This window comes from Acromyrmex echinatior, chromosome 8, assembly GCF_024713525.1.
Source record: "Acromyrmex echinatior isolate Ae372 chromosome 8, ASM2471352v2, whole genome shotgun sequence".
NCBI classification, from domain to species: Eukaryota; Metazoa; Arthropoda; class Insecta; order Hymenoptera; family Formicidae; genus Acromyrmex; species Acromyrmex echinatior.
This window is the reverse complement of record NC_141859.1, coordinates 11,247,188-11,273,483: the sequence shown is the minus strand read 5'-3', so window position 1 is coordinate 11,273,483 and position 26,296 is coordinate 11,247,188. Positions and strand designations below refer to the sequence as shown.

Below are 26,296 nucleotides of genomic sequence, written 5' to 3'. Positions count from 1 at the left end.
ATAAAACTCGAATGGACTGTATAGTTAAAAAATTCGAGTTCCATTTAAAATTTTCAGGGTTGCTTCATAATTGAAATGGAAATATATTTTTAATTGGCGAGTCAATAATAAAAAATATTGATAAAAATGGTAAACAAATGGAAAATGATTTATTTATGAAAATGCTAAATTAAAAATAACCATCCATAGAACAATTCAAGATCTTTAAAATCGTACTTTTAATTCCGGAAAATTTTGCATTTTTTTTGTACGATTAATGGTTTCGACGATATAATAATTTGAATGTTCGCATGAGTAACGTTTTTTTATGAACTTCTGCAAATTACAAGCATCAATATAATTTCACAAAAAAAACATTTTTTTTCACATCTTTTTCGCGAAACACGTCTCATATTTTTATCTGTAGAATACGTTAAGCAAATTTAAAAAAATAAAATAAAATAATGTTTCAAAGGTGCTCAGTTTGACGTAGAATGCCTCATAGATTGTATGTATATACTAATAGCCATTTTAAGGAGAAAACATGAAAATATTCATTTACTTTCAATGGTACAAATTAATACAAATTCAGTTGTTTTAATTTTTGCCCTTGTGTTGTTTTTTTATGGTCCTGCCAGCTTAAATATTAAATTAGAAACGTCACTGTTTTCTTGGAAATAACACATAATATAGAATTGTTTTTGATACAAAATAGTACAATTCAATCTTATTGATTTCTGATATTACAATATTTTTCTTTTTTTCTTTTATTTTAAATTTTGAATCCTATCAGCTTAATATTAAGCTAGCAGTGCCACGATTTTTTCCCAAATGGTACACGATACAAAATTATCATTAATGGTATAATTTAGTGCAAAATAAGTGTAGGGATAAATTCGATTTGATTCTATTTTGGTCCTAGCTTTATAAAGCTCCGTCATTGCTACAAGTAAGTCATTCAACCATTATATTATGGATTATTCAAGCAACCATATAAATAATTGCTCCGTATTTTACCTACTATTTAATCTAATTGGAATCACCAAATTTCTGTAGATCAAACACACTGTTTTCTTCATGGACGTATTCAGGGGAAATGGTTTTGAGGATTCAAACCCCCCCCCCCCCTCGAAATTTTTTATTAATTATTATTTTGGGATGATCCCGTTAGCGCATATTCTGATAACTCACATCGGTCAGTGCCTGGTAATTTTTCATTGCTTTACTAAAAAGAATAATTCATTTTAAATTAGCCAATTAGCGATGTACTCTATCAAATCCCTCTTTTTCATTTTTAATTGTAAAAACATACAATTTTACTTTTGACTTTGTGTAAGTTTTTTGCTGTCATAAAATATTTTTTTTCTTCTCGTTATAAGACCATATAAGTAATTTTTATACTTCCGTTTGAGCTTTGACAGAATATGCGATATATAAGGGAAATTTTCGTAAAACTTTTGACTCGAAAAACAAAATATACGCTATAATTGACATATTCAATACTACAATTGCTCATTGAGCGCTCAGTAGCTCTTGCATCTGCTTGATCAATATTTTTATATTTATTTTTATAATTATTTTATAATCATTTAATTTTGAAAAAGTATCATAGAATAAGAGAGAGAGAGAGAGAGAGAATTTTATTTAGTATTCTTCTTATTTAGTATTCTTCTGCTTAGACAGAATATTTATATTTAAGAGTTATATAATGTTTGTAATAATAATAACAATAACAATATTGAAACATTAAATTTTTATTTGTAGTAGCTGTATTGCCCATACTTTCTTTAAAAAATAAAGTAAAAGTTACTTGATATATTAGGTCGGGGAAAAAGTTTCTTCGTATTTAAAAAAAAATTTGTTGCAAAAGTTTTTCATTTGTTGCAAAATTTTCGTTACAATTATATTATTCGTTGGAGCAAAGTTTTAGCTTTAAGAATCTGTTTTTTAAATTGCGGTGGGATGATTTTTATCGGAGTTACGAGCAATCAAAGTTAGAATGCTCCTTTACTTAATTCGCGAATAACTCAGTAACAAAAAATCATAGGAACATTTTTAAAAAATGATTTTGTAGGAAAAGCTTCGAGTTTTCACGATAGGTAGTCGAAAATTTTTGTAAATTTTTTTTTGAACACGTGAGAGACCCTCAAAGTGAAAAGAAAAATTTTCATCTTTTTCAGCTCACAGTTTTTTTGATGTAAAAATTATCAAACTCACAGAAACTGAAAAAATATAGTAATCTTTCGAAAGTAGAGATTTCAAGCTTTAAAACTCTCTTTTTAAATTGAAATTTCATTTATTTTTGACGAAGATATTGTATATACAATTTTGAATTAAAAAATACGAAGAAACTTTTTCCCCGACCCAATATAAAACTTGATTTTCCTTTTCAAAATGAGATACGAGGAGATATTAAAAGCTATAAAGTATCCAAATTCATTAACGTTAAAAATTGTTATAAATGTTACAACAATGAATGGTACAGTGACGTTCTTTGCAATGCAATCGCAAAATTCTTTTTTTTTTTCTCATACTAGCACTAGTACATCCGAGAAACATCCCTGGGTTAATAGAACTCTCTCCCCCGAAAAAAAATCCACGTCCATGGTTTTCTCCGTGTATTTTTTTCTTATTTTAAATACACAACTATACAAATACTTTCCAAAGATGTTATATAACACTTTCAAAAGTGTATATACACAAATCACCTAATACTTTATTATATAAAAATGATGAAAATTAACATTCATACATGTGAACGATCCGTCGTGTATAGTTAAGAACTGGAAAATGATCGTGTATACCAAGAGTTAATATCAAAGATTTCATTTCGTTTATAGAAAACTCGCTAAGAAAAAAATTAAATTTTTTAACAATATTATTTGTCCATTTTCCGTCAAGAATTTGGGATATCGTGTATATTTTAATGAATATTCGAAGTAAAATATGTCGAACGTTTTCGATTGCATAACAATGTCTCACAATCAGGTGTAGGCAGATAAGAAAAAATGGGGAATTAGGAAAATTCTTAAGACACACCCATTTAATCTTGCTAATAATAAACGACACCGAATTAATCGTCAAACAAACGAAAAGGAACAGAGCCTTCGTGCTTGTTCCCTTTCCCCGTTTTTCCATGACCCACTTGCGTCATCGCCGGGACAAGGAGAAAAGGAGCCGGGAATGAAGGAACGAGCATCGAATGAAATGAATGCGCACATTTATTTTCTTCGATATTTAAACTACGAAGGAAAAGAAAAAAATCACCAATCTCCTTAATTTTTATCTAGATAATATAAGCGGATGATACAAACAGATGTATCGAAACAGTTAAAAAATAGTTGCATATTTTGTTCATGAAACTTGAAATCAATCTTTTTTAGAAAATATAATATGTAGGTAATAATTAAGTTGACATTACTTCGACACGTACATCATTAGGAAGCGTGCGCACTATAATAGCGCGTAATAACCAAAGAGTTAATGCTATAAATGACGTGGTGACAAATTTTGAACATGTCGAAGCATTCCAACGTAAGTGTGAACAAAATAGGCGCATCTTAAAATCGATTTTCTAAAAAGTATTTTGTTAAATAATTTGATTTTTTTTACGACAAAAGCAAAAACACAAAGTATTTAATTATACATCAGTCAAAGTGCTAAGAGTATAAATTATTATTGATGCATTTATGAAGAAGATAATGCAGTCGGAATTATAATTACACAAATAATGTTGAGAATAACGCTTCATTAAATGTGCATTGATTTCACGAATTCTCTTGTGTTTTACATGTTACGGGAAACCACCGTGGAATAGATTCAGCCAGTAATTATTTAACAGCACTTACATTTAATTGGATCGTTAAAGAAACTATTGGCGCGCGGTCAAAATCGTCCAATGTGGCATGTCACGACTTTGAACATCCTCGAAATGAATTTCAAGATGCGCCTATTTTGTTCGCGTCAATATCTCTTGCTTCAATATCTCGTCTCGGTATATTCAAAATTTATCACGTCCATTTCCAGCGTTAACCATTTGGATACTATACGCCATTATAGTGCGTATATTTCTTTTAGATTGTTCCATCTTCGGATAAATATGTGGTAATTTACACCTACTGGATAAAAGAGTAAAACCAAAAGAATAAAAGGACATAAAAGAGTAAGAGAGTAAGACAGTGAACTGAAGATTAGTGAAAAGTGGAACAACCCGGCCTTAAGATATCAAGATAGTGTCAACTTAATCATACAACCTATGTATTTCTCAATGGCTAATTGATTGACTAAAAAGATTAATATTTATTTACGGATATAGAAAATTGTAACTATTATTACGCAATTGCTTTAGCAGCAACGCATAAAATGTAAAAGTACCAAATACAACATATAACGGTCGAACATCAGACACATCTGTGTTCGTTATAATACTAATATTAATGCTATAATATTATTGCTGCAATATAATACATGAAAAACTTTATTAGTATATGCTAAAAGAATAACTTGACACAAAGTTGTAAATTTTACAAGTATCAAAAATTTTCAAAATTAAAACTGTGATCTTTGTGCCGTTCGCAGAATACAATTGCTCATCGCATTGTACGTGCACATGATGAATTTCTGAATCTAAAAATAACATCGAAGAACATACACCAAGAGCATCACACGTTTCTTGGAGAGAACGAGGAAATTACTATCGCCCGCCGTGCCGGCGATTTGCTTGAGTTTCCTGAGTAAATTATTCCAACTATTTCGATGATTGAAATAGAAAAGATAATTTTTCTCTCAACTCAAAGATTGAAATGTTTATTTATCTAACAAATTTTATGGTATTTGTCATTTGCATTTAAAGAAATAATAGTTTAATTGTATTTACTTGTCTTAATTTGTAACTGCTTTATATGTATAATTTATAATTTTATAATTTAAAATAATCTACAAAATAGTCTATTCTACATTTTTAATGTTACCATCTTAAAAATTGTTTAATTTTGTTTTTAAGCCTCTGTATCTAATAATCGGCGAAAATGATCGTTATAGGTCCAATTATCCATCAACTATTGGATTACATCTAATCGATAGAGAATATATGCAAAAATCTCTAATGTCCGTTTCTATTAATACAGATTAACTTTCTCTGTTCAACTTAGTCTTCATCTTTTTTCTTAGACTAGAAAATGATGAAAAGTTTAAGAGAAAAGTTTTAGTTGAGACTAAAATTAAACTACATTAGTAGAAATGAGTTTTTGCTCTAATGATCACTTTGTTCGATTCGCAAACAGATACGAATGGAAAAAATGTACGGCAAAGCCAAAACCTGATTACACTTGATCCCAACTAGACTGGTGGACTTCTTCCCAAGGCAATAAAATTTAAAAATCAATTTGAAAACCAGCACTTAATTTATATCTCCCGATTTCTAAACATATGTCCATCTTAATATCGCGATAAACTTAAGATGCCGATTATAAATGAAATTCTTCATCCTAGCTGTTTATTACGAAATAATTATTTTAAAATAATAACACTAGCCTGTGAATTTACATTTTTGGATCGTTGTCTGAACAAACTTTATCGTTTCCTAGTTTTTTAAATGCTTGAATCCGTTTTTTTAAATTTTTTTACCTCTGACGCTATTTTTCAAAATTGTGCCATAACAGCCAAATTTAGAAAACGAATTCATGTTCAACACAGACATAAATACATTAAAAATAGTAAAAAAATCATTAAAACAACTTTTTCACTAAGGCTAATGTAATTGAATATTACTACCATTTGAAACAACAATAACATTTAAATTATGCGAAACTGTTATATGGTTTTATGTATCTAATGTAGTTGCTTATTTGTGTCAATATTAAAACAATATTCTTTTTTACACGGACACAAAGCGGTACCTTAAATTATAGATTTCTTTTATTTTATTTATTTATACCAAAATTTATATGTACATGAAGATCATTTTACGTTTCTATGGTCGCGAAACGGAATTATGCGCGCATCCTCGCATCAACCAAGCGAAGGAAGTTGGCGAGATGAAGAAATAAATACGACTCTTCCATCAGTCGGCGGATGGACGAGTCCAAGCTGACACGCATACGAACGTAAAAGGGGAAAAAGAAAAACGAAACTAGAAAAGAAGAAGACGAAGAACGCTCGTCCTCGCTTTACGACTTGATCCGAAAGCGAAGCTGAAAACGAGCACAAAAACGAGAAAGAGGCGACGGAAAGAAGAGAGCGAGCGAGAAAAAGAGATGAAGTATTATTCAGGCACTCCCTTCTGAGATGACATACCCCCGCGACCTTAGAACTGAGGCTGACCTTGACCGTGTCAACCCCCACCAGCACAACTCACACGTCCCGGCTGCTTCATAGCTCTCCGCGCAACCGTTTCACCATCCTTACTGCCTCCTTTCTCGCCCTCTCGCTCTCTCTCTCTCTCTCTTTCTTTCTCTCTCTCCTCAGCTCAGCAACGCAGTCGCGTCATATTACGTGAGTGCCGTGTTGCTCGGAGCTGCTGCTGCTGCTGCTGCTGCGGGCATCCTCGCTGCATCGACCGGTCGTAAGCGAGCACCCGGTTCCATCCCTCACAAAAGAGAGAGGAGAAGGGAAGGAGATAGAGAGAGGAAGAGAGGAGAAATTCCCCCTCACTCTCGACATTCTCGTTTTGCAACGCTCGCTCGTCAGCCAGCGATGGGCACTACCCAATTATCGACTCGGAATTCACAATCGCACACCGAAGAGGAGCGCTCGTTGGTCGATATACGTCGTGTATGGTAATAGCGCGTTTTATCGAACGTTGGATGAAAGATGACACGAGAGAAAGAGATAGGCAAAGAGGGTAATGGGAGGAAGAGCATCCTAGGCTACACGAATGGACCTGTCGCTGACAATCTGGGTTATCTAAATCGGAGATAGCAATCACCGATTTTGTATTGTAGTTCTGTTTATAATATACATTGAACGTGAGAAGAGATTTACGATTATAACTGTACGGAATATATTTCTGCATAAAGAAATAATCATCAGGTTAAATTATGGGCACAACTAGAATTTCGAAGGAGATAATCAACGTTACTGGTCATGTGACCGAATTGTTCAAATATAATTTATTAATTCTTTCTCTGTCTGAGATCTCGAAGCGATTTCTAGCATCAGAGACTACGTTTACACGAACACTCTTAATCGGATTTAATAACATCTGTAGTTAAAAAACTGGCCAATCACAGTCATTTCATTATTCAGAGGAATAGCTATAATTGGCTAGTTTCATAACTACGGATGTTATTAAATCCGATTAAGAGCGTAAACGTAAAGACACAAAACTTGATCAAATTAAATGTCATCGATCAAGAAAATGTGTTTTTAATTCTTCTCAATTATTTATAGAATTGTATATTAGGAGAAAAAATAATGAATATATATTAAGGATAAAAACACATCAATAAAAATTATCACTTATTTTTATATTTTTATCATTTATATCACTTGTCAAATTATTCAAAAATTAAAATATCTATTTCAAAACAATTAATCTATCGAGTATTCTAATCGCAACCAGACTGAACCAGGCGGTTTTCTGTCAATGAATTAGCAATTTGCCAAAGGTTACGTCAGTTAGAAAAAAAATTAATACATCGATAATTTTTGAGCGGCAAAGTTAACAGGACACATACCGCGAAGATCCAATATATTCCGGCAGAGAATTCGGTCATGGTCGCCTCCTCCGATCTACGTCACTTTACAAATTCCTCCCCCCCTCTCTCTCTCTCTCTCTCGTGGTCCACGAGTGAGCAGCAAAAACGTAGAGCGAAAAGGCCGCAGTTATCAGGGCCGCGATGTCCTCCAAGACAAATACATGAAGATATTGATATCATACGTAAACGCGGATTTAAAAATGTCTTCCGGGATGAAGGAAGAAAACACGAGGGCAGGTATTTTTCTACAATAAAAAATAATAGTAGTATCGGATATTTTAATTGAAACCAAAATTTTTGAAACAAGGATCATTTTAAGAAATATAACTGAAAATCTCATTCAACAAAGTCAAGATCTCTCTCGGGAATTATCAGTTTCAATCTTTATTTACAATCACAAAAAAACATAAATTGATAAATTTTGAAAAACAATTTTCGATTTTGTATATTGATAGTCCGTTCTTATTTTAGCGTTTTTCATTGATAGAACCAGTACGCATTCAGCATATTTTAAAGTCATTGTACATAAATCGACGTAAAGTACGTTTAATAAAAATACATAGAAAAAAATGAATTTCTGATTCACGTATATTTTTATTCTTGAATGTTATTTACTTTCATTTAAGTATATAATGTTCTCTTCAGTTATAAATGTTCACAATCAATAATAAATAGATTTATGCAAAGTATACTTTATTCTTAAAATTATATTCTTGTTTCTAAAATCATTATATAGTTCTAATAAACTCAATCGCATTATTTACAAATTATTTATTTTGGATTAAGAATTATAAATTTGAAAATTCGCCGGCAGGCGGCAACAGTATGTATAAGGGCCCTTCAGTAATATGAAGATGTCGGAAGTGCATGGGTGCGGTGAATAACGATTGACAGTGGTTTTGTGAGTGAACTGTTGCATTCATGGAACATACCTCTAAACGTGGTCCAATTTTTAAGGATGGATGAAATATTCAGCTCGTTCTAATGTTTCTGTTAGTTATATTGCAAATGGGGATGCGCGAACAGCCGGCCGACTTTGTTACTGCGACGTGACGAAGAGTCATCTATACACGCGGGCGGATTTTGCTACCCAAAGTTAAATGGATGAGATGAGCAATGAGATGATCCGTCGCGGATCCGCCTGTACAGGGTTGGCCATATTCAACGGAAAGATGTTTTTTTTTTTTCAATCATGGGAAAGAGATGTTAGATCGAGTAACGACGTTTCCCATGATTGAAAAAAAAAAACATTTTTCCGTCGAATATGGCCAATCCTGTATATGCAGCCAGCGTTCTCTAGCTTTGTGACGAGATTGACCGTCTGTTTGCATCCTTATTTGCAATACGGCTAACGGAAGTTGGTAGAACGGTCTCAGCATTTTACTTTCCTTTGAGCTACATTAGTAGATGGTATAATCCAAGTTTGATTTAGTTTTTCCTTGGGAGCTTGTGTCCCGTACACATTAAGAGGCATGCTCTATAAATGTGGCACTTCATTTACAAAGCTATCGTTACTTACTGCAATATTGGTTTCTATCATCTTGATGTTACTAAAAAGCATACTGGAAATTTGAAATAAGTTGACAAAAGTTATCATTGAAGAAAAAATAATGCTAATATACAATATACCATAAGCATATTTAATGTTGAACGAGTGCAACTTTATTCTTTTATTGAAATAAAATTTGTTTTGAATTAAGAATAAAATTTATTTTATTTTACGAATAATTTATTGTTAATCGGAAGTTGTTTATTCTTGGCGCTATTCTAAGCATAAAATATTCTTGGATTAAAGCATTTATACATTTCTTTAAGAATTCATATTTTTGTGTGTAGAAACGAATTAAAAACTGCGAAATCCTTAATATATTTTATCGTGCTATTTGATAAAATATATATTGGGCATTTTATCAATTGAAATATCCTATTTTTACATTCAGATGCGCAGAATAATGTATAATGTGTACTGAGCTTTAATATGTACTGAGTGCGCATCAGTTTTGCCAATAAAAAACGCTATAAGACTGTCTCGAGTATTGTTTTAACTTTTCAACTCTTTTTTTTTCTCTTTACAAGAGAGAAAGAAAAATGTACTAAATTTTAATAAATAATTGTTTGAATAGTACTAATACAACATTTATTTACGGAAAATAAATATTTGTTAAATAAAATATAATAATAGGTAAATTAAATTAATAGTTCTTGTACCAAATAAGTATATGTTTACCAAATTAAAGATAAGAATAAAAGGGGAAGTAAGAGTCAGCGCGGTACTTTGTGCGCAAGTATAACAATAGATATGTTTAAAAGCCCATTTTTAATATAAAAATGTATAATGTCCGAATAATATCCGCGATGACTTACTTCAAGTCATTCTCAACGGAATTGAATATAATAATACTATCTTATGCAGGTAGTGCACCATGCCATCATCCAACATATCAAAGAAATTCTTTAGACTCATCCCAGTTTACCAGAAAGAAACAAGTAATTCTTATGAAAGCTACAATATGATAAGAGAAAATGTCAAAGATATATATATATATAAAATTATTTTTTTAAAAAGAGAAACAACAGGAGATTATTATTCACCGAATTGATGCAACTTACACATACACATATAGCAGTCAATTGAATAATACTTATTTGAGTAATTAAATAAAACAATAACTGTGATCCAAATAAATTTTTTCATCAAGTGAATAGATCAAAATGTAACAGTTGTTCACTCTTCGGTTACGCAGAGACAAATAACATATGTCACCACCAATACAAGTACCGATCCGAAACAGACAAAAGTATAGTTGTAAACATTACTTTTTTAATTGTATTAAGAACTGACGTATAGGCATAGTCTAAAAATCCCGTATCTATTTGTGGAGGTTTAAACTTCCTTTTTGGGTTTTTATATGTAGCATTTCGGATGTTAATCTTTTGTTGTAATTTCTTTCTATATCCAAAATTTACATTCCCTCCCAATCGAATTCATGGTCAAATTATAATCTGTAATGACCAAATGGGAAGATATCTTACTTTTAATGTGATTTCAGTGTTCAGAAATGTGTGTAATTGTCGGTCCGTTTGTCCTACATAAGAAGCCTCGCAGTCTTTGCAGGCAATCTTATAGACCACGTTTCTCTGTGAATTGGTTGGTAATGGATCTTTTTGTACCTTGATTAAACTACAAAGTTCATTGATACTGTAAAATGCAAGTTTGGATACCGTATTGTTTGTAATTTATGTAAATACGCGTGTTCAAGCCACTTTAATTCATCTAAAATATTGTTAACATAGAGGATTGTAAACCATATAATTTTTTTATTAGCCAAATTCTTTTTATTAATCATGTTCACTATTTTTTAAAGAAATATTTTATTCTCTGAGACATCGTATTAAAAATAAAATCCACACACACACACACACACACAGAAGATAATCATTATTTAATAAAATACTAATAAGTTTAAAATTTTTATAAAATTTCGGATCAGAAAAGAAAAACATCTTTTCAACCATGCCTATGATCACGCCTTTTTTCTGTGAGAGCGGATGTCTGGATAAAAAATTTAAGTATCTACCTGAAGAAGTCGGTTTTTAATACCAGTCAAATATTAATCTTTTGTATTGAATTAAAATAGTTATCAAAAAAATTAATTTTGTTACCCCCTACCTCAATTGTAAACTGTAATCTTGGACGTACAGAGTTAAACATTTTTTTTAAATTATTGATTGTGTAATAGGAATCTCTGCCACAATATCATCAACGTAACTATAAAAAAATTTAATCGGAAAATCAATGTTATCAAGTATATTTTCTTGGAGGTCAACCATTACCATGACATTACCGATAATGAGAAGTAAGTGTCCCAAAGTTCTACTTATAAATTTGATCATCAAATAAAAAAAAATAAAGAACAAACTAAACTGCTAACAAAAATCCATAATTTAGGAATATTGCAATATTTGAAGATATAATTCCATCTTTTCTCGACACTCTTAATGATCAAGTTCAATGGAATATTAGTAAAAAGCAAAACCACATCCAAAGAAATTAAATAATAGTAGTGCTGTCTAACTATCGATAGACTATCGATAGATGTATCACATTTTACATTTTCATTAACTTTATTTATTTTTATTTGGAATATGTATTTCTATTACAATGAATTTTAACTATTACTTAATTTTATTACAAAAACATAAACTTTATCTTAATGTATAACAAAATAATATTCTTTTTTAAGTATTAATTAATTATACCATTATAATTTGATATTTAACAGTCATTTAGTTTGTTTTATGAGAAGTAAAAGTATTTTATGATGACGTTCAATGGACTATTAGTCGATAGTTTTTTACTATTGAACGTCATCGATTATTTTTCCAACCATTGATAATACTTTCGAACACCATTTTGTTATTTTTTCAGTCTATGCGAAGGCTACATTGTACCTTTAGAATGTGTTTTCTCAGATGCAGGGCAAGTTATGTCAAATAGTCAATGTTCGTTAAAACCAAAAAATTATTTTTCATAAAACGTTTACATTTATGTTTTTGTAATAAAATTAAGTAATAGTTAAAATTCATTGTAATAGAAATACATATTCCAAATAAAAATAAATTCATAAATTTAATGAAAATGTAAAATATGATACATAAACTTAAAAAATTAATATATTTCTTTTTATTTACATTCCTTTTAAAGCAACATCAATATTTGTCTTGGTCGTCTAGGAATGTCAACAAAATTATTCAATAACTTTTGTTATTAATTTTATTGTTTTATTTAATAAAATAATTTTCTATTTAGGGCTATGGCACAAAAAAAAAGCAGCAAGCGAATTGATTAATCACAATAGAATCGTAAGGCCATAACATAAACAGTAGCCGATCTAATGTATGGTCTACAATGGGCAGTAGTAGTGGATTAAGGAGTAGGCGTAGAAATCGATCAATCATAGTTGATTATTTTTCTCACATTCAACCATGATTGATCGATTTCTACGCCTACTCCTTAATCAACTACTGTTATTGTCCATTGTAGACCATGCATAACATGTTGATTTCCTTAACTGCTTACTATTTTAAGTTTTTTGTGTGCCACAGCCTTTAGTTCAAATAATTTAATTAATAATTTAAAAATTAATTTAAAATCGAATTCTAGTATATTTTGAAATGTCTAACAATAAATTCTTTTCAGCCGGCTTCAAATTTCATGCGCTTTTAAAATAATCGATAGTTGATCTTGTGATTATCGAAAATAAACGATCGATAATAAAAACTATCGATAGTTGATACTGCAATAGTCATTGTCAATGTGTATTTTACATTTAGTATATATTTACATTTAATAAATATTCAATTGGCACTATGTTCGAATAAATATTTATTAAAATTTAATATATTTTTCTCTCAGTGTACCATCTCAGTGTTCGAATAACCCGCCATTGATACGCTCGCGCCGGTTCACATTGGTTCATATCATATGTGCCGATCGACGAGCGGGATCAGTCAGATCAGTGTCACCGCACCGGTGTCATGCACGAGATTATCCTTTTTCTCGATCGACGTTGTAGCCATCGGCCCACATCGGCCGTGTCGCAATAAATAAAGCGGATAAGATTTATTTAAGGATTTCGAGATGAGATCGAAAGCTCTCAGCTGTTACTTACACCATGTGCTTATAATGATGCCGGCGCTCGGCGCTATCGGCAAAATCGAGCAACTCGTCAAACGCTATTATTCTGGCAATGAAAATAGCGCGCGAATCGTCACGGCGAGTCGAAACGCGAACGCGCCGAAATGTAAACTCTGATATGAACTCACCCCTGTCGAATTTCTTGCCCTCCGGATCAATGTCCTTCACGTTGAAAATATCTTCGAACAACACACCCGCCATGTTCAGCTGCTGACATGCGACTACACTGCACTCTGTCGACGGACGACGTCAAGTAGATAAAATGCTGCCAGGTGCGTACAAATAACTAACTTCGCGAGACCTTATGATTTATTTCGATTCTGAAATACAAAGTCTACGAGTTAATTTTAATTTTTTAATGCCGTTAAATAGTTCCATAAATAAATTGAAATCTTGTTTAAATATATTTATAAAGTAAAAAGTTTCGTAAAAATTCTTAAAAAAATTTTTTTTTCGTAAAAATTTCATTCTTTAAAGTTTTAACGGAATTTAAATTTAATTAATTATAACAGCTTTAATATTTGTTTTGTAGTCATAATACGTCTGCGATGTTTTCATGAATCATACGTGTCTCTCATGCATTACTCATCTTCATCAAAGACCTTTTGCGACGGATAAACAGCGCTAATGACATAAATTGTTTTAAAAATAGAAACCTTAATTAAAAATAACTGACAGCATCTTCTTTCATATAAAACATGCGATAATAAATAGAAATTGAAGGAAATGCTTGATTTAAAAAATTATTGTAGACATAAATAAACATCTGCAATTTCTATCAATACCAATATTAAAACAATTCCTTATCTAAAAAAATGAGAAATTTTATTTTATGAAATGACAAAATGTAATAGTTACAGATATCTTATGCCTTATTGACGAACCTTATTTAATTAACAATAGTATTCACTCATGTCAAAGATGAGATATTCGATATACTGCGCATGATAGAAGAAATATTTCTTCCACCATAATACTGCAAAAAAAAAATAGGCGATAATTTTTTTCTTTATTTACGTCTGTAACGTGCATGTCGGTGTTAATCTCGATAATTTTGGAAACGGAAAAACGTACGCACGGATAACCTTGCGAAGCTTCATCGAGGCCATCGTTTATACGAGGAAACGGTTCCAAAGCCGAAGATCAATGCAATTAGGAATTAACGACGTTTACTGAATTATCTGGACGGCCTTGATGCTCGTGAGCGTGCCGATAGAGAGAGCCACTAAATGGACTATCAGTTTTTACGCAGCATTGCTGTGCGGATTACATTTTTACGAGTATCGAGAAAATCGTGCGTCAATACAATGACACATTGACGCGACGCATTACGTAAAAATTAAGGATTTCATATTTCTTAGTATCTTAGGCAATACGGAATAAATCTTATTAATCATTTATTAAACAAATTCCTCTAACTTTTTAAAATGCCGCCAAATTATTTAAATTTAATTTTTTTAACAGTTTAGTTTTTAATTAATACACTTCTTTTAATTAAAATAACAGGGTATCTAATCCTAATTTTTACTATTAATTTCTCTATTTCTCATTTTCAAATATTCTTTAATTATATCTCAATTTTTTACATATTTCACTATATAAAATTTATTTAAATAATTTATTAATTATCTAAATCTAATTATTTACTAATTAATTTAATTTACTTATAACATATAGTCTAACCGCTATTGCTGGCATTACAATTTATCATTATTATTTTTAATTTACATAAATTACTAAATTTAACTTATTAAATTTAATTATTATGAATATTAATATTAAAAATTATAAATTATTTAAATTTTTAATTTTTTTATAAATTGTTTATATTTTTAATTATAAAATATATTTTAAAATGTAAATTAAATTTTTTTCGTATCTTAGGCAATACAAATTAAATCTTCATTTTCTAATATCTTCAATATATTTAGTAACGAAAAAAAAAAACTTATAATTGCTGTTTATTTTTTTAAAGAATTATTAATGCTTATTTAAATATATTGATATAATATAACTTAAATTTAATTTTGATATTTTCAAGAATTAGGATTCCCTTTATTTAATAAATATAAATACATATTATATAAATGTGCGTCATTTACGATTCGCTGTCACTATCATCTTCCATATTAATCTCTGTTTCTTCGGATGGCTCTAATTTTTGTTTAAATTGCTGAATATATTTAAGCAACCGTTTATCATAATTCATCACCTGCCAGACATTAAATTACAATTAACACATGTGTGTTATAACAGAATGCATTTAAATTATAATTTTGTATCAGAAATTTGATCAGAGAAATATATGAAAAACTTGATACAGAAATATAAAGGACAAATGACATACCATTTTCGTAACATTCTTGATGGCTTTTTGCAGATTTTGTTTTGATAGATCATCGTCCTCAAGTTGAATGCATAAATCTGTCAAAGATCTAATAAGAATTTCTTGATCTATTTTGCTTTTTGGATTTAAAATCTCAGCCAGAATAGCAAAGGCAAGGTTATTATGTGTATAAAATGTTTGCCCACTACTCTTCTGGCAGCCTCGTCTTGTTAAACCCAGTATAAACCTAGATACGTGATATGCATTAATCTCCCGTAAAGGGCTAATGTCCGGTGCGTTACAAAGAACCTGCAAAGTTAGGAAGTATGCGTTTTCGAGCATTTCTTGCGCATCAGATACACGCCCTACAAAACAGTCAAAAAAAGCGCTCAAGCATTGACGAAGATAAATGTCATCGACGTTGACTGGATTATAGCACATAATTATCAGGCGCGATACTAGATTACTGCTATTGATTCGTCGATTGAGCAATAATTTGCAGAGTCCTTCCGCCGCAATAGTGCGTAAATCTTGATTCTATAAATTTTCGAATATAATTGCTGTATAAATATCTCATTCAATTTTAGCAAAACTCAAAAATATTATTACTTACCGCGTTGGTTAGCAATCCTGTTAAGATTTTAATGAAATTGCAAGGACCTTCCTCTATTTCAGTCCGCTTACTTATAGAAATGTCTTCATGTGAACTATCCTCATGTGTATACAGTGAGCGAGTCTTTTCAGATCTATTGTGTACGGAATTATTTTCTGGAGTTTGCATTATATTAAAATATTCCAAACCATACACCAGCAAGAGATCGAATATTGCCTTCAAAGAGACTACCCATATTTCTTGATTTTCTTGCTCAAGAGAAAATTGGTAAAAAAATATCATTATGTGTTTTTTAGCTAATTCTTTGTCCAAGATACAATAAACACATAACGTCTTTAGTGCTAATACATGTACACTATCGTGAGGATGCTAAAATGTAATAAATTAAATTAAGTGACTATAAAATATAAATTTTCACACACACACACACACACACACACACACACACACACACACACACACACATATACGCTTGCGCACATGTAAAATTTATGCGTACTTACGTCAAGGCTGTTTAAAACAAAACACATCAAACTTCTGAGTGTAGGTGTTAATACGCGAATAGATTGTATTGCAACATATAAAATATCAAGGCATTTGACCATAGTTACAGTATCATTTTTCTCCTCTCGCATATTATCCTCAGTTATTATAGTTTCGGGTGTATTACATAAACAATTTATTTCCTCTTTCAAAGTATTAATCTTTTCTTTAAGGCTATCAGCTTGTAGAAAATTCTGTTCTTTGATTGCTTGATACAATTCCTCTTCGAGTTCTATTATGTCAACTGTTAATTTAGCTTTCTACAATCAAATTGTTAGGAAAATAAAAACATTTATAAATACAGAAAGGTCCTGTATGATCAAATTTTTTTCATTATTTACAGATATATTATTTTTTAACAGTATTAGATTTTAATACTCACTCGCATGTTGTTTTCATGCTGTTGCTCTGCAGTAATTTGCTGAGTGACTATATTTTCTTTCAAAGGTAGTCTAATCTCGCTAATAACATTAGCAACAGCATTCAGCATATTGCTGGCATCTGGTACCACCTTTGCTAAATGAATCACTAGACACTCAATTATTTTAGTGGAGCAATGATCGCTCATTAAAGTGTCTATTATCACTTCGTTTAGATTCTTCCTGCCTACCTCGTCCGAGAGATCATACATTGTAGATATTTCAAAAAGTTGTAGTAGAATAAACTTGTGACTCTCTGTTTCCCATGTCTCATGTGATTGAGAAGATATGAGAGCAAGAAAATCGCGTATATATTTGCAGAATTCTGATAACTCTGGAATCATTAATTCTAACTCTTCCGTAGAGGAAAGATGATGGAGATGCTGTATTACACACTTCCAATATAAAACATTTTCATTTGTTAAGCTCGTCAAAGGAATCAATCTTGTATTCTTATCTATTGGTACTTGTATCAATAATGTATTTAAATCAGCATTTCTGTATAAAAACAATATTTATTTAAGAATATATATCTATGTACACAAATGGTATGTATTATTTTATCAGATATATGGTAGGGCAGAGTGATTTTTGATCAGTTTCAACTTTAAAGTAATATGAAAATTTACGATAGCAAACAATCTCTTTGCAGTGACATGCTTATAATTACATACAATTATTTTATACAATTATGATTACCCCTTGAAGGTACAGACACAGGCATAAGCCTTTAAATAGTCAACATGTTCTGTTCAGAAACATAAACATTATCATGAGAAATGGACAAAAAAGTTCCACTCTACCCTACACTACTTTATTCTTTATTTTCTTTAGGAGAAATACTTACTTGAACAATATCTGTAAAGCTAAAGTTGCAGTCTCTGTTCCTATTCCTGCATCTAATGCATGAATAAGACTCATATATTCTCCTTTGAAATATCTTAACCACGCTGGCAATAAAACATTATTTACACATATTCTAACACTGTCGGATCGATCTTTGAGACCATCCTTTAATAAACGCTCTCTTTGTCCAATAGTTAAGGAACGCACTGTGATTTTACTGATAAATTCATATGCTTTTTTACGAACAGAATCATCAATATCTCGTGTTCTTATAAATGCAGCCTGTAAGGTTTTCTGATTTTTACCCATAGTAGCAAGAACCGCTTTACGAACTTCAGCACTTGGATCTCTAGATACATGAAAAAGATACATTTTTATCACAGGACATTGTTCATCTGATGGATCCTGTAATCTGTATAAGGCAAAAACAGCCTGTGCTCTGACTTTAGGCGACTTATCCAACAATCGATCCATCATGCTGACTGTAATTTGGTCACATAAATTGTCGTCGATGAAAGCGTTATCGCCCATAGAGTTTAAAAGCATATTTAGAAAATGGCATATGCGAAATCTTACTCCTTTATCCTTAGCATTGTGACTTGATAAAAGAAACTCGAATAACCTGCTAAGAAATGGTGAGATTGGTTCTATAGATTCATTATCCAAGGATGGGTAGAAACTCATACAGAATTTAGCACAAAACTCTAATGTGTTTACAACATATGGATGTTGTTGTGATGTTGAAAGAGGCACCTTCAGACACCAGACAAAATGTTCCCAAAATGTATCTAAATCAGTCTAAAAAAAAAGAATTAATAGATCATAAAATACCATTATTTATTTCAAGAAGACAAATATATATATATATGTAGCAAATATTATTCTAAAATTATTCTAATCAATCAAATGAAAACTTCAAATCTTTGTAAAATCAATATTACTTCAAGAAAGCAAAATCAAATTGTATTGAAAGAAGCCTTAGAGACTCACCCTCTCATACAATTTTGTGAGCTTTTTCATGTACTGCATATGATCAGTTTTATTTAATTGTACTTTGTGAAATATGTTTTTCATATTATCTCTGATCGCTGGAGCCATATTTATCTGTTGACGGACAAAACTCCAGGAATTGCAATCGCTAAATTCTACCTACACAATCCTACACACAATTGTATACGTTACTTTTCAAATAACGTTCAAAGCATCTACGCGATTATAGTGTCATCTATTTACCAGTCCATAAAGGTAAGTTTTCACGAGCTGCTCAAACCGGCTGTTTCAGCGACAAAGATCACGTGATTAAAATGGATGCTCGATATTCGTCAATTTTGATCACGTGATCTTTTTGGTTGCTGAAACAGCCGATTTGAGCAGCTCGAAAATTTACCTGCAGACTCAACATTTAAGACTCGACATAAATTCGTTTTGATCGAATCATAAAAACAATCGATTAAATTTCATCATCTTTTGGATCTTATTGAGTTTATTATCTTCCAATTTCATTCAATCGCTAAAATAGGCTATTCGACTATACCAATATTTATATGTATTATTAGCATCGCCGAAACACTATTGAAAACCGTTAACCCTAGTCAAAATATATGTATGTATATATGTATATATGTATGTAAAATTAAACAATATTTTAACTCGATTTTTAATTAAAACTGTACTTAAAACTTTAATTAAAATTAATTTTAATGTTATCCCGGGTTTGATTATTGACAAATTTATTAATTGTCGATAATAACAGCGTTCTTCAATTACCTCCGGGCCAACTGGGTCTTTTCTTGTGAGGACAAAAATTTGCCCAGGATCAACCATCTTTAATATGTATCTTGTCGGTGGTTTTAATAAAATTATCATGAGAATATCAGAAGGATACATAAATATATCTAAATACAATAAAATTTATAAATCACTACATACAACCTAAAGAGAACAAGAAAATCAAAATAATGTCAATTTGACGTCATATTGACATTATTTTGATTTTCTTGTTTTCTTTGGAAATCTCTTTAACTAACTTGTAATAAAATTTATAAATAAAATTTATGCGAAATATAAAATTGTAGAAAAAACGCTTTACTAAAACAAATCAAGATCAATCGAGATTTAAACATATATAGTATAATTTATATTTTACAAATTTAAAAGCCACAGATACTTTCTTCAAAATATTAATTTCTACTTGCAAATTTAAATGATTCCTTATAGTACCATTATTTCTTTTTATTATTTAAATATCTCTATCAACAATAATAATAAAATAACAATAATAATAATTGCAATTTATAGCGTTTTTAAGGCCGCCGTCCCAAAATGAACAAAAATTTACAGCGGAACGGAACAGCGCAACTCTGCAGTCATTACTTTGCTTTCTTTCCTGCGATTGTGATTGATCGCGCTGTTCCGCGCTGCTGTAAATTTCCGCTCATGGGACGGCGGCCAAACTTTGCTTAAAACCTATTTAAATCTATTAAAAATCGATTGAAATTTAATAGGAATGAAGAGTGTCTATCGGAATCAAAATTACAACTTAGTGAAAATGATTTGGAAATAATAAGATTTTAGTAGGATTTCCACTTAATACACTTTCAGTAAAAATGTATAGGCATGTTACCGATTTAAAAAAAAAAAAAATTAATCTGATTTTATTGGACAATGAGAAATAATTGACAAACGCCTCCAGTCGACGAATTAAGTTCCCGCAGTCAGACTGCGGGAAATTCGCATTATGCCTGTTCCATACTAGCGATTGGAAATTACATTTGCATTCACATTTGCGCCTGCGATTATTTTTAGACCAATCAGAAAAGAGATGCTGGCGATTACGATTCACAATTCCCGTTTAGGCCGATATTCATGATTGATTCTTATTTCAAGATCGTCTTAAGTAATGTCTCAAGACGCTAATGCTCTCTGATTGATTCGTGACTTCTTAAGACCGTATTTAAGATGGTCTTGAATATAAGATCTGATTATGAATACCAGTCTTATATTTGTCTATTTTTCATAATCGAAACACAAACGCAATTAAAAAGCGACTTTGTAGTCATGTGACCAGTTCATATATTATTAAAACGAAAATTGAAGACAATAATATCTCTTAGAAAAATGTGAAATCTATAATTCAGTGATGATGCAAATACAAAAATGTGAATTCCTTCTTTATAATTTTGTATTATTTTCATATGCGTTGCAAGAAATATCTGACAAAATTTAATCGCTGATCATCGTTAGTGTGATTGAAAAACGTCTAATCACAAGCGCAAACGCAAACGCAGACGCAATTTCCAATCGCTAATGTAATACGGGCATTAGCCTATAATTGATTTTTAAGCCTTAAGCCATAAGAAATGGACGAATCACAAGCGATTATTTTTCTCGCATTCGGTAGTAAAGGCTACAGGCCACAGCACAGACTCTTGCATAGTGCATAAACGAATCAATTAATCAGAATCTTTCCTTTCCTCCCATTTTACGGAAAAGAAGAATTTCGATTGATTGATTCTCTTATGCACTATGCATTATGCAAGAGTCTGTACTGCGGCTATACCACACATAAAATTCGCAATAACCGTAGGACATAAACTTAAGCCGATGAGCTAATCAAAATATTGCTTTAGATCTACATAAGTTGCTTTCTATTTACATCGATTCTTAGATAATTCTCACTTGTGACGTTATAACTCAGTTGAATGCACGTTTCTTTTGCATTTTGACAAGTGAGGTTTAATCGAGTTTTTGCCTGTAATTTGCATAAGATCGAGTCCGTGTGCTTTAGAGATCTCGTAAATTCACTTTAAAAATGAGGCTCAAACCTGTGTTGTCATGTGATAACTTTTTACCAAAGTAAGCAAATAATGACATCATTAATCTGAGTATCAAATACTCAGCTCACTTTAGACTCAGTTTTACTTGTGTGCAAATGGAAAGCAACTATAATCTAACGGAAATGAAAATAACAGTAATCTTATCTATTGGGTCATCTACAAAGTATCCGCGGTACTTTGTATCACTAGATATATGACCATCAACACACATCTAGTGACAAAAAACCGCGGATACTTTTTAGATGACCCAATATAATCTCATAATAAGGCGAATTTTAACCAATTGAAACTCGCCTTATAGATAAATTTTACTGCTATTTCTATTTCTATTAGTTAGAGTACGTATATCTAAAGCAGTATCTTGATTGGCTTATTGGCTTAAATTCACGTTTTAGGCTAATTCTACAATATGCTTTTTGTTTTCTGTTTCTTGCTGTTTGTCTCTTGTCTTATTGACTAAAAAAGCAAGAGACAAACGGAAACAAACAGCAAGAAACAGGAAACAAAGAGCACATTGTAGAATTAGTCTCAAGGTTACTGTTAGAAATTTTGTCTGCGGCAGTCCTAACTCCGGATCTACAATAGATTTTTAAGCCTTAAACTGTAAGGAATGGACGAATCACAATCACTTATTCTCTTCGCATTCGACTGTAGTTGATTTCTCTAACAGCATAACCGTCGATATGTCGACTGTAAGTTGATTTTGCCAAATCAGCCTTTAGAGTCGACTGCAAATCGACTTTGTATAGACGTCCTTCCAATATTGACTTCAAAACGTCTAGTGCGATTTACGCTCACAAAGCTTAAATGTGGAATCATTTCATCCTTGTTATTTAACTATAGTTAAATAAGGATGCATGCTGTTCTTGAACGTTGTGGGCATGAATCGGATCACAGCCTAGAATAGTTGACTTAAAGTCGGCTTACAATTGTCTTTAAAGTGGGACATTGTATGACTTATGCGTGATCTACAATGGCAGTATCAAGAGTAAGAAATTGACCAATCACAGTCGATTATTCTTCTCACCTTCAACTGTGATTGGTCAATTTATTACTCTTACAACCTCATCCACTACTATTACAGCATTGTAGACTACACATTAGAGACGTCTCTAAGTCGTCTAAAATCGATTTACGGACGTCCATTTTTCAGACGTCTAGAAGCTATAGTCGACTCAGAGTCGACTTAGGGATTACATAGAGCGCAGTACATGGTACGGTATAGTAACAGTACTAATAGTAATTAACTAGGCAATTAGGAATCACGTATCACGTACCGCCTATTTCTTTCGCTGATATTATATGGAACGCGGTTTGCACGTGGTTTGCGGCACGGGCTAGTGACAAACTCACATCAGTATGAATTTTTTTAAATATTAGGTGTAGTAAAAAGAAATCCATTATTTTTCCAATAGATGGTTCTTTATGTCCCATTGAACGGAATAAGCGGAAGTGGAACACGCAAAATAATATAAAATCATACTTTTTATGTTATTTACAATACTTCCCTAAAAGCACAAAATCGACTCTACCGACTCTGAGTCAACTATTGCTTTAAGACGTCTAAAAAATATTGTGGGCATGAATCGGATCACAACCTAGAATGGTTGACTTAAAATCGGCTTACAGTCGTCTTTAAAGTGAGACATTATATGACTGAAAGTCTCTCCAAGTCGTCTAAAATCAATTTATAGATGTCCATTTTTCAGACGTCCATTTTTCAGAAGATACTATTAAAGATCGTCAAACCTGCGTAAATTTTCAGCGGTATAAAAGAGCCCGGAGATAATTGAAAAACGCTAACATTATCAACAATTGATATAAATTTGCTATTATTAACATAAACATTTGGCTTATACATTATTAAATTTATGATTTTTTTATTATATAAATGTTCCATAAATAAATATGCATACTTGTAAAGCTATAATATTATATTTATTGCAGAAATATTACAATATTTTCTCTGCAGTTATCATCTCTGTTAATAATCAAACTTTGACGATAACACTGAAATCACAATTTTAAAGAAAAATTAAGTATTATTGAGTTTTAAATGCATAAATATTATTAAACTAATAAATCATAATATTGTCATCTAAAAAGTATTCGCGGTTTTTTGTCACTAGATGTGTGTTGAAGGTCATATATTTAGTAACAAAGTACCGCGGATGACCCAATATTAGTACAATATTATCAGTTTTTAATTCTAATCATTTTTATATTCACAAGGATGCGTACTCTTGTAAGAATGTCGGTCTTTAATAGTATCTCGTGTCACGTCTGCAAGAACTTTAATTTTGTCCAAGAATAATTTCTAATAAAATCACCAGTACAAAACACAAACGCATCGAGTTATTGTGGCGCTGCGAGCGTTGGCTGCAGCGCTGCGACCGCCAGTTGCAGCGCTGCGAACGTCGCGGTGCTGAAGTTGATCCTTCTTTCTGGCTCTTCCTCCTTTCGTTCTCTCTGGTGTCATGGCGTACTGCGTGCGGACCTCGTGTAAGCCTCTGTGATAGTTAGTAAGTGAAAACTCGGAAGTTAAGGTTCCAAATCACTTTGTGTTCACTGCGAGATCGATACTGATCACCGCTCATGTGTTGCGATAATTGTTAGCGTCGTCGGAAATACTCAGTGTATATTTTCTTAAGTAGATATACTAGGCGGTTTCTAACCCAGGGGCTAGAGGGAAATGTGGGGTGCGGGGAAGTACTTGTTGGCGCGGAGGATACCTAACGCGGGGGAAACAGGGGGAAAGGTCTAGGTTCCTACACAATAGAGCTCCTACACAATAGGGCTCCTTTTTTTGTTATCAAAATTTGACCATGTTTTTCTTTAAAAAATGCATTGATAATAAAGGTTTGAATTTGACCATGACATATTTTTCTTTTCTTTAAAAATGTATCGATAATAAAGGCTTGCATGTCAGAGAAAGATAGAGCGCGCGTGCTATGAGTGAAGAAAGGATGGAAGAATTAATAGAGTACGAGTTTCTTTTGTATGATACAGTTTTTTCAATTTTTATGGTTTTTCCTGGCGCGTCGAGGCAAAGGATGGGAAGTAAAAGACAATACACATGAAATAAGGCTAACAAAAAATGTTTTATTTACATCTTATTACATCGGTTTTCGTACTTATTAAAAACTAAAGCTAATAGTTCGCAATCGATGAGCTGATGTCCATTGAAGAGGTCGCTATCACATATAATGTTCTCAGATGCGATGTTGGAGAATCGCTTATAACAAAGGCTTGCATGTTAGAGAAAGATAGAGCGCGCGTGCTATGAGTGAAGAAAGGATGGAAGAATTAATAGAGTACGAGTTTCTTTTGTATGATACAGTTTTTTCAATTTTTATGGTTTTTCCTAGCGCGTCGAGGCAAAGGATGGGAAGTAAAAGACAATACACATGAAATAAGGCGAACAAAAATGTTTTATTTACATCTTATTACATCGGTTTTCGTACTTATTAAAAACTAAAGCTAATAGTTCGCAATCGATGAGCTGATGTCCATTGAAGATGTCGCTATCACATATAATGTTCTCAGATGCGATGATGGAAAATCGCTTATAATAAAGGCTTGCATGTTAGAGAAAGATAGAGCGCGCGTGCTCTGAATGAAGAAAGGATGGAAGAATTCATAGAGTAGGAGTTTCTTTTGTATGATACAGTTTTTTCAATTTTTATGGTTTTTCCTGGCTCGTCGAGGCAAAGGATGGGAAGTAAAAGACAATACACATGAAATAACTCGAACAAAAAATGTTTTATTTACATCTTATTACATCGGTTTCGATACAGCTCGATTATCGTAGGCTACTCTGAGCCGAACTGCGCAAATAACGGGAGGACTGAATACATGAGCGCATACAGCCGTCCGATTGTCCGAGGTGGCCTTTCATGCATAGATACTGAAGAACAAACGAAAGGATGACGGTTGTTTTCAAAGCGAAGCCATGACTACGGCAACTATTCAATGTTGATAAATGTAGGCTGCAAGCGAATTATGTCTCGAAAGTGCAAATAAATAACAATATCTTATTTTACTTTTAAACAGACTTCGCTCAAATTCATTCAAAACATAACTTTCTCAATGTCTCGCGTCAAGAATAGAAAAACTGCTGAACACAAAAGAAAATCGTCCAAAATTTTTAAAAGCTAGTTAAATAGATATAAAATTTAAAGTTTTAAGCTAAAAAGATTACTCAATATACTTGTAGGATACATTGTATATTGCAATGATTACAGTGAAAGAAAACATGAAAAGAGAAAAGAAGTATATATAGACAAGAGAGGAAGATTGGCGGTTTGAAATAGACATCGTGCTGCCTCGCAGGTTGATA

The 26,296-nt window shown here is 31.8% G+C and overlaps 2 protein-coding genes across 4 annotated transcripts in view; both read right to left on the bottom strand.

Moving 5' to 3' along the window:
- Positions 1 to 13,657, bottom strand: part of Rpb8 (DNA-directed RNA polymerases I, II, and III subunit Rpb8) — a 69,171-nt gene extending 55,514 nt beyond the window's left edge. The window contains exon 1 of the mRNA XM_011052408.2: positions 13,503 to 13,657. Within this exon, the coding sequence (XP_011050710.1) occupies positions 13,503 to 13,575 (73 nt within the window). The 5' untranslated portion in view covers positions 13,576 to 13,657. The remainder of the gene's footprint in view (positions 1 to 13,502) is intronic.
- Positions 13,658 to 14,184: 527 nt separating this feature from the next.
- Positions 14,185 to 19,363, bottom strand: Cap-G (Chromosome associated protein G). 3 transcript variants are annotated; one of them, XM_011052410.2, is made up of 7 exons: positions 19,112 to 19,363; positions 18,123 to 18,919; positions 17,239 to 17,773; positions 16,817 to 17,116; positions 16,314 to 16,682; positions 15,722 to 16,237; positions 14,185 to 15,586 (listed from the first exon to the last, which is right to left on the bottom strand). In XM_011052410.2, the coding sequence occupies exons 1-7, from the start codon at positions 19,217 to 19,219 to the stop codon at positions 15,473 to 15,475; spliced, it is 2,739 nt and encodes a 912-aa protein (XP_011050712.1). In that variant the 5' UTR covers positions 19,220 to 19,363; the 3' UTR covers positions 14,185 to 15,472. The 3 variants fall into 3 exon arrangements, with proteins under 3 accessions (XP_011050712.1, XP_011050714.1, XP_011050715.1); XM_011052412.2 differs by lacking the exon at positions 19,112 to 19,363 and having other exon boundaries at positions 18,123 to 18,746; positions 18,839 to 18,912; XM_011052413.2 differs by lacking the exon at positions 19,112 to 19,363 and having other exon boundaries at positions 18,123 to 18,743; positions 18,839 to 18,896.
- Positions 19,364 to 26,296: the final 6,933 nt, after the last annotated feature.

What these genes read in the sequence shown, in the direction of transcription:
- Cap-G (XM_011052410.2), bottom strand. Translation starts at nt 19,219, where the DNA reads ATGGCTCCAGCGATCAGAGATAATATGAAAAACATATTTCACAAAGTA. An exon ending in TCACAAAATTGTATGAGAGG is followed by an intron (nt 18,920 to 19,111) that starts GTGAGTCTCTAA and finishes CTTTTTTTTTAG; the next exon opens with ACTGATTTAGATACATTTTG. An exon ending in CAGGATTGCTAACCAACGCG is followed by an intron (nt 16,238 to 16,313) that starts GTAAGTAATAAT and finishes GAAAATTTATAG; the next exon opens with AATCAAGATTTACGCACTAT.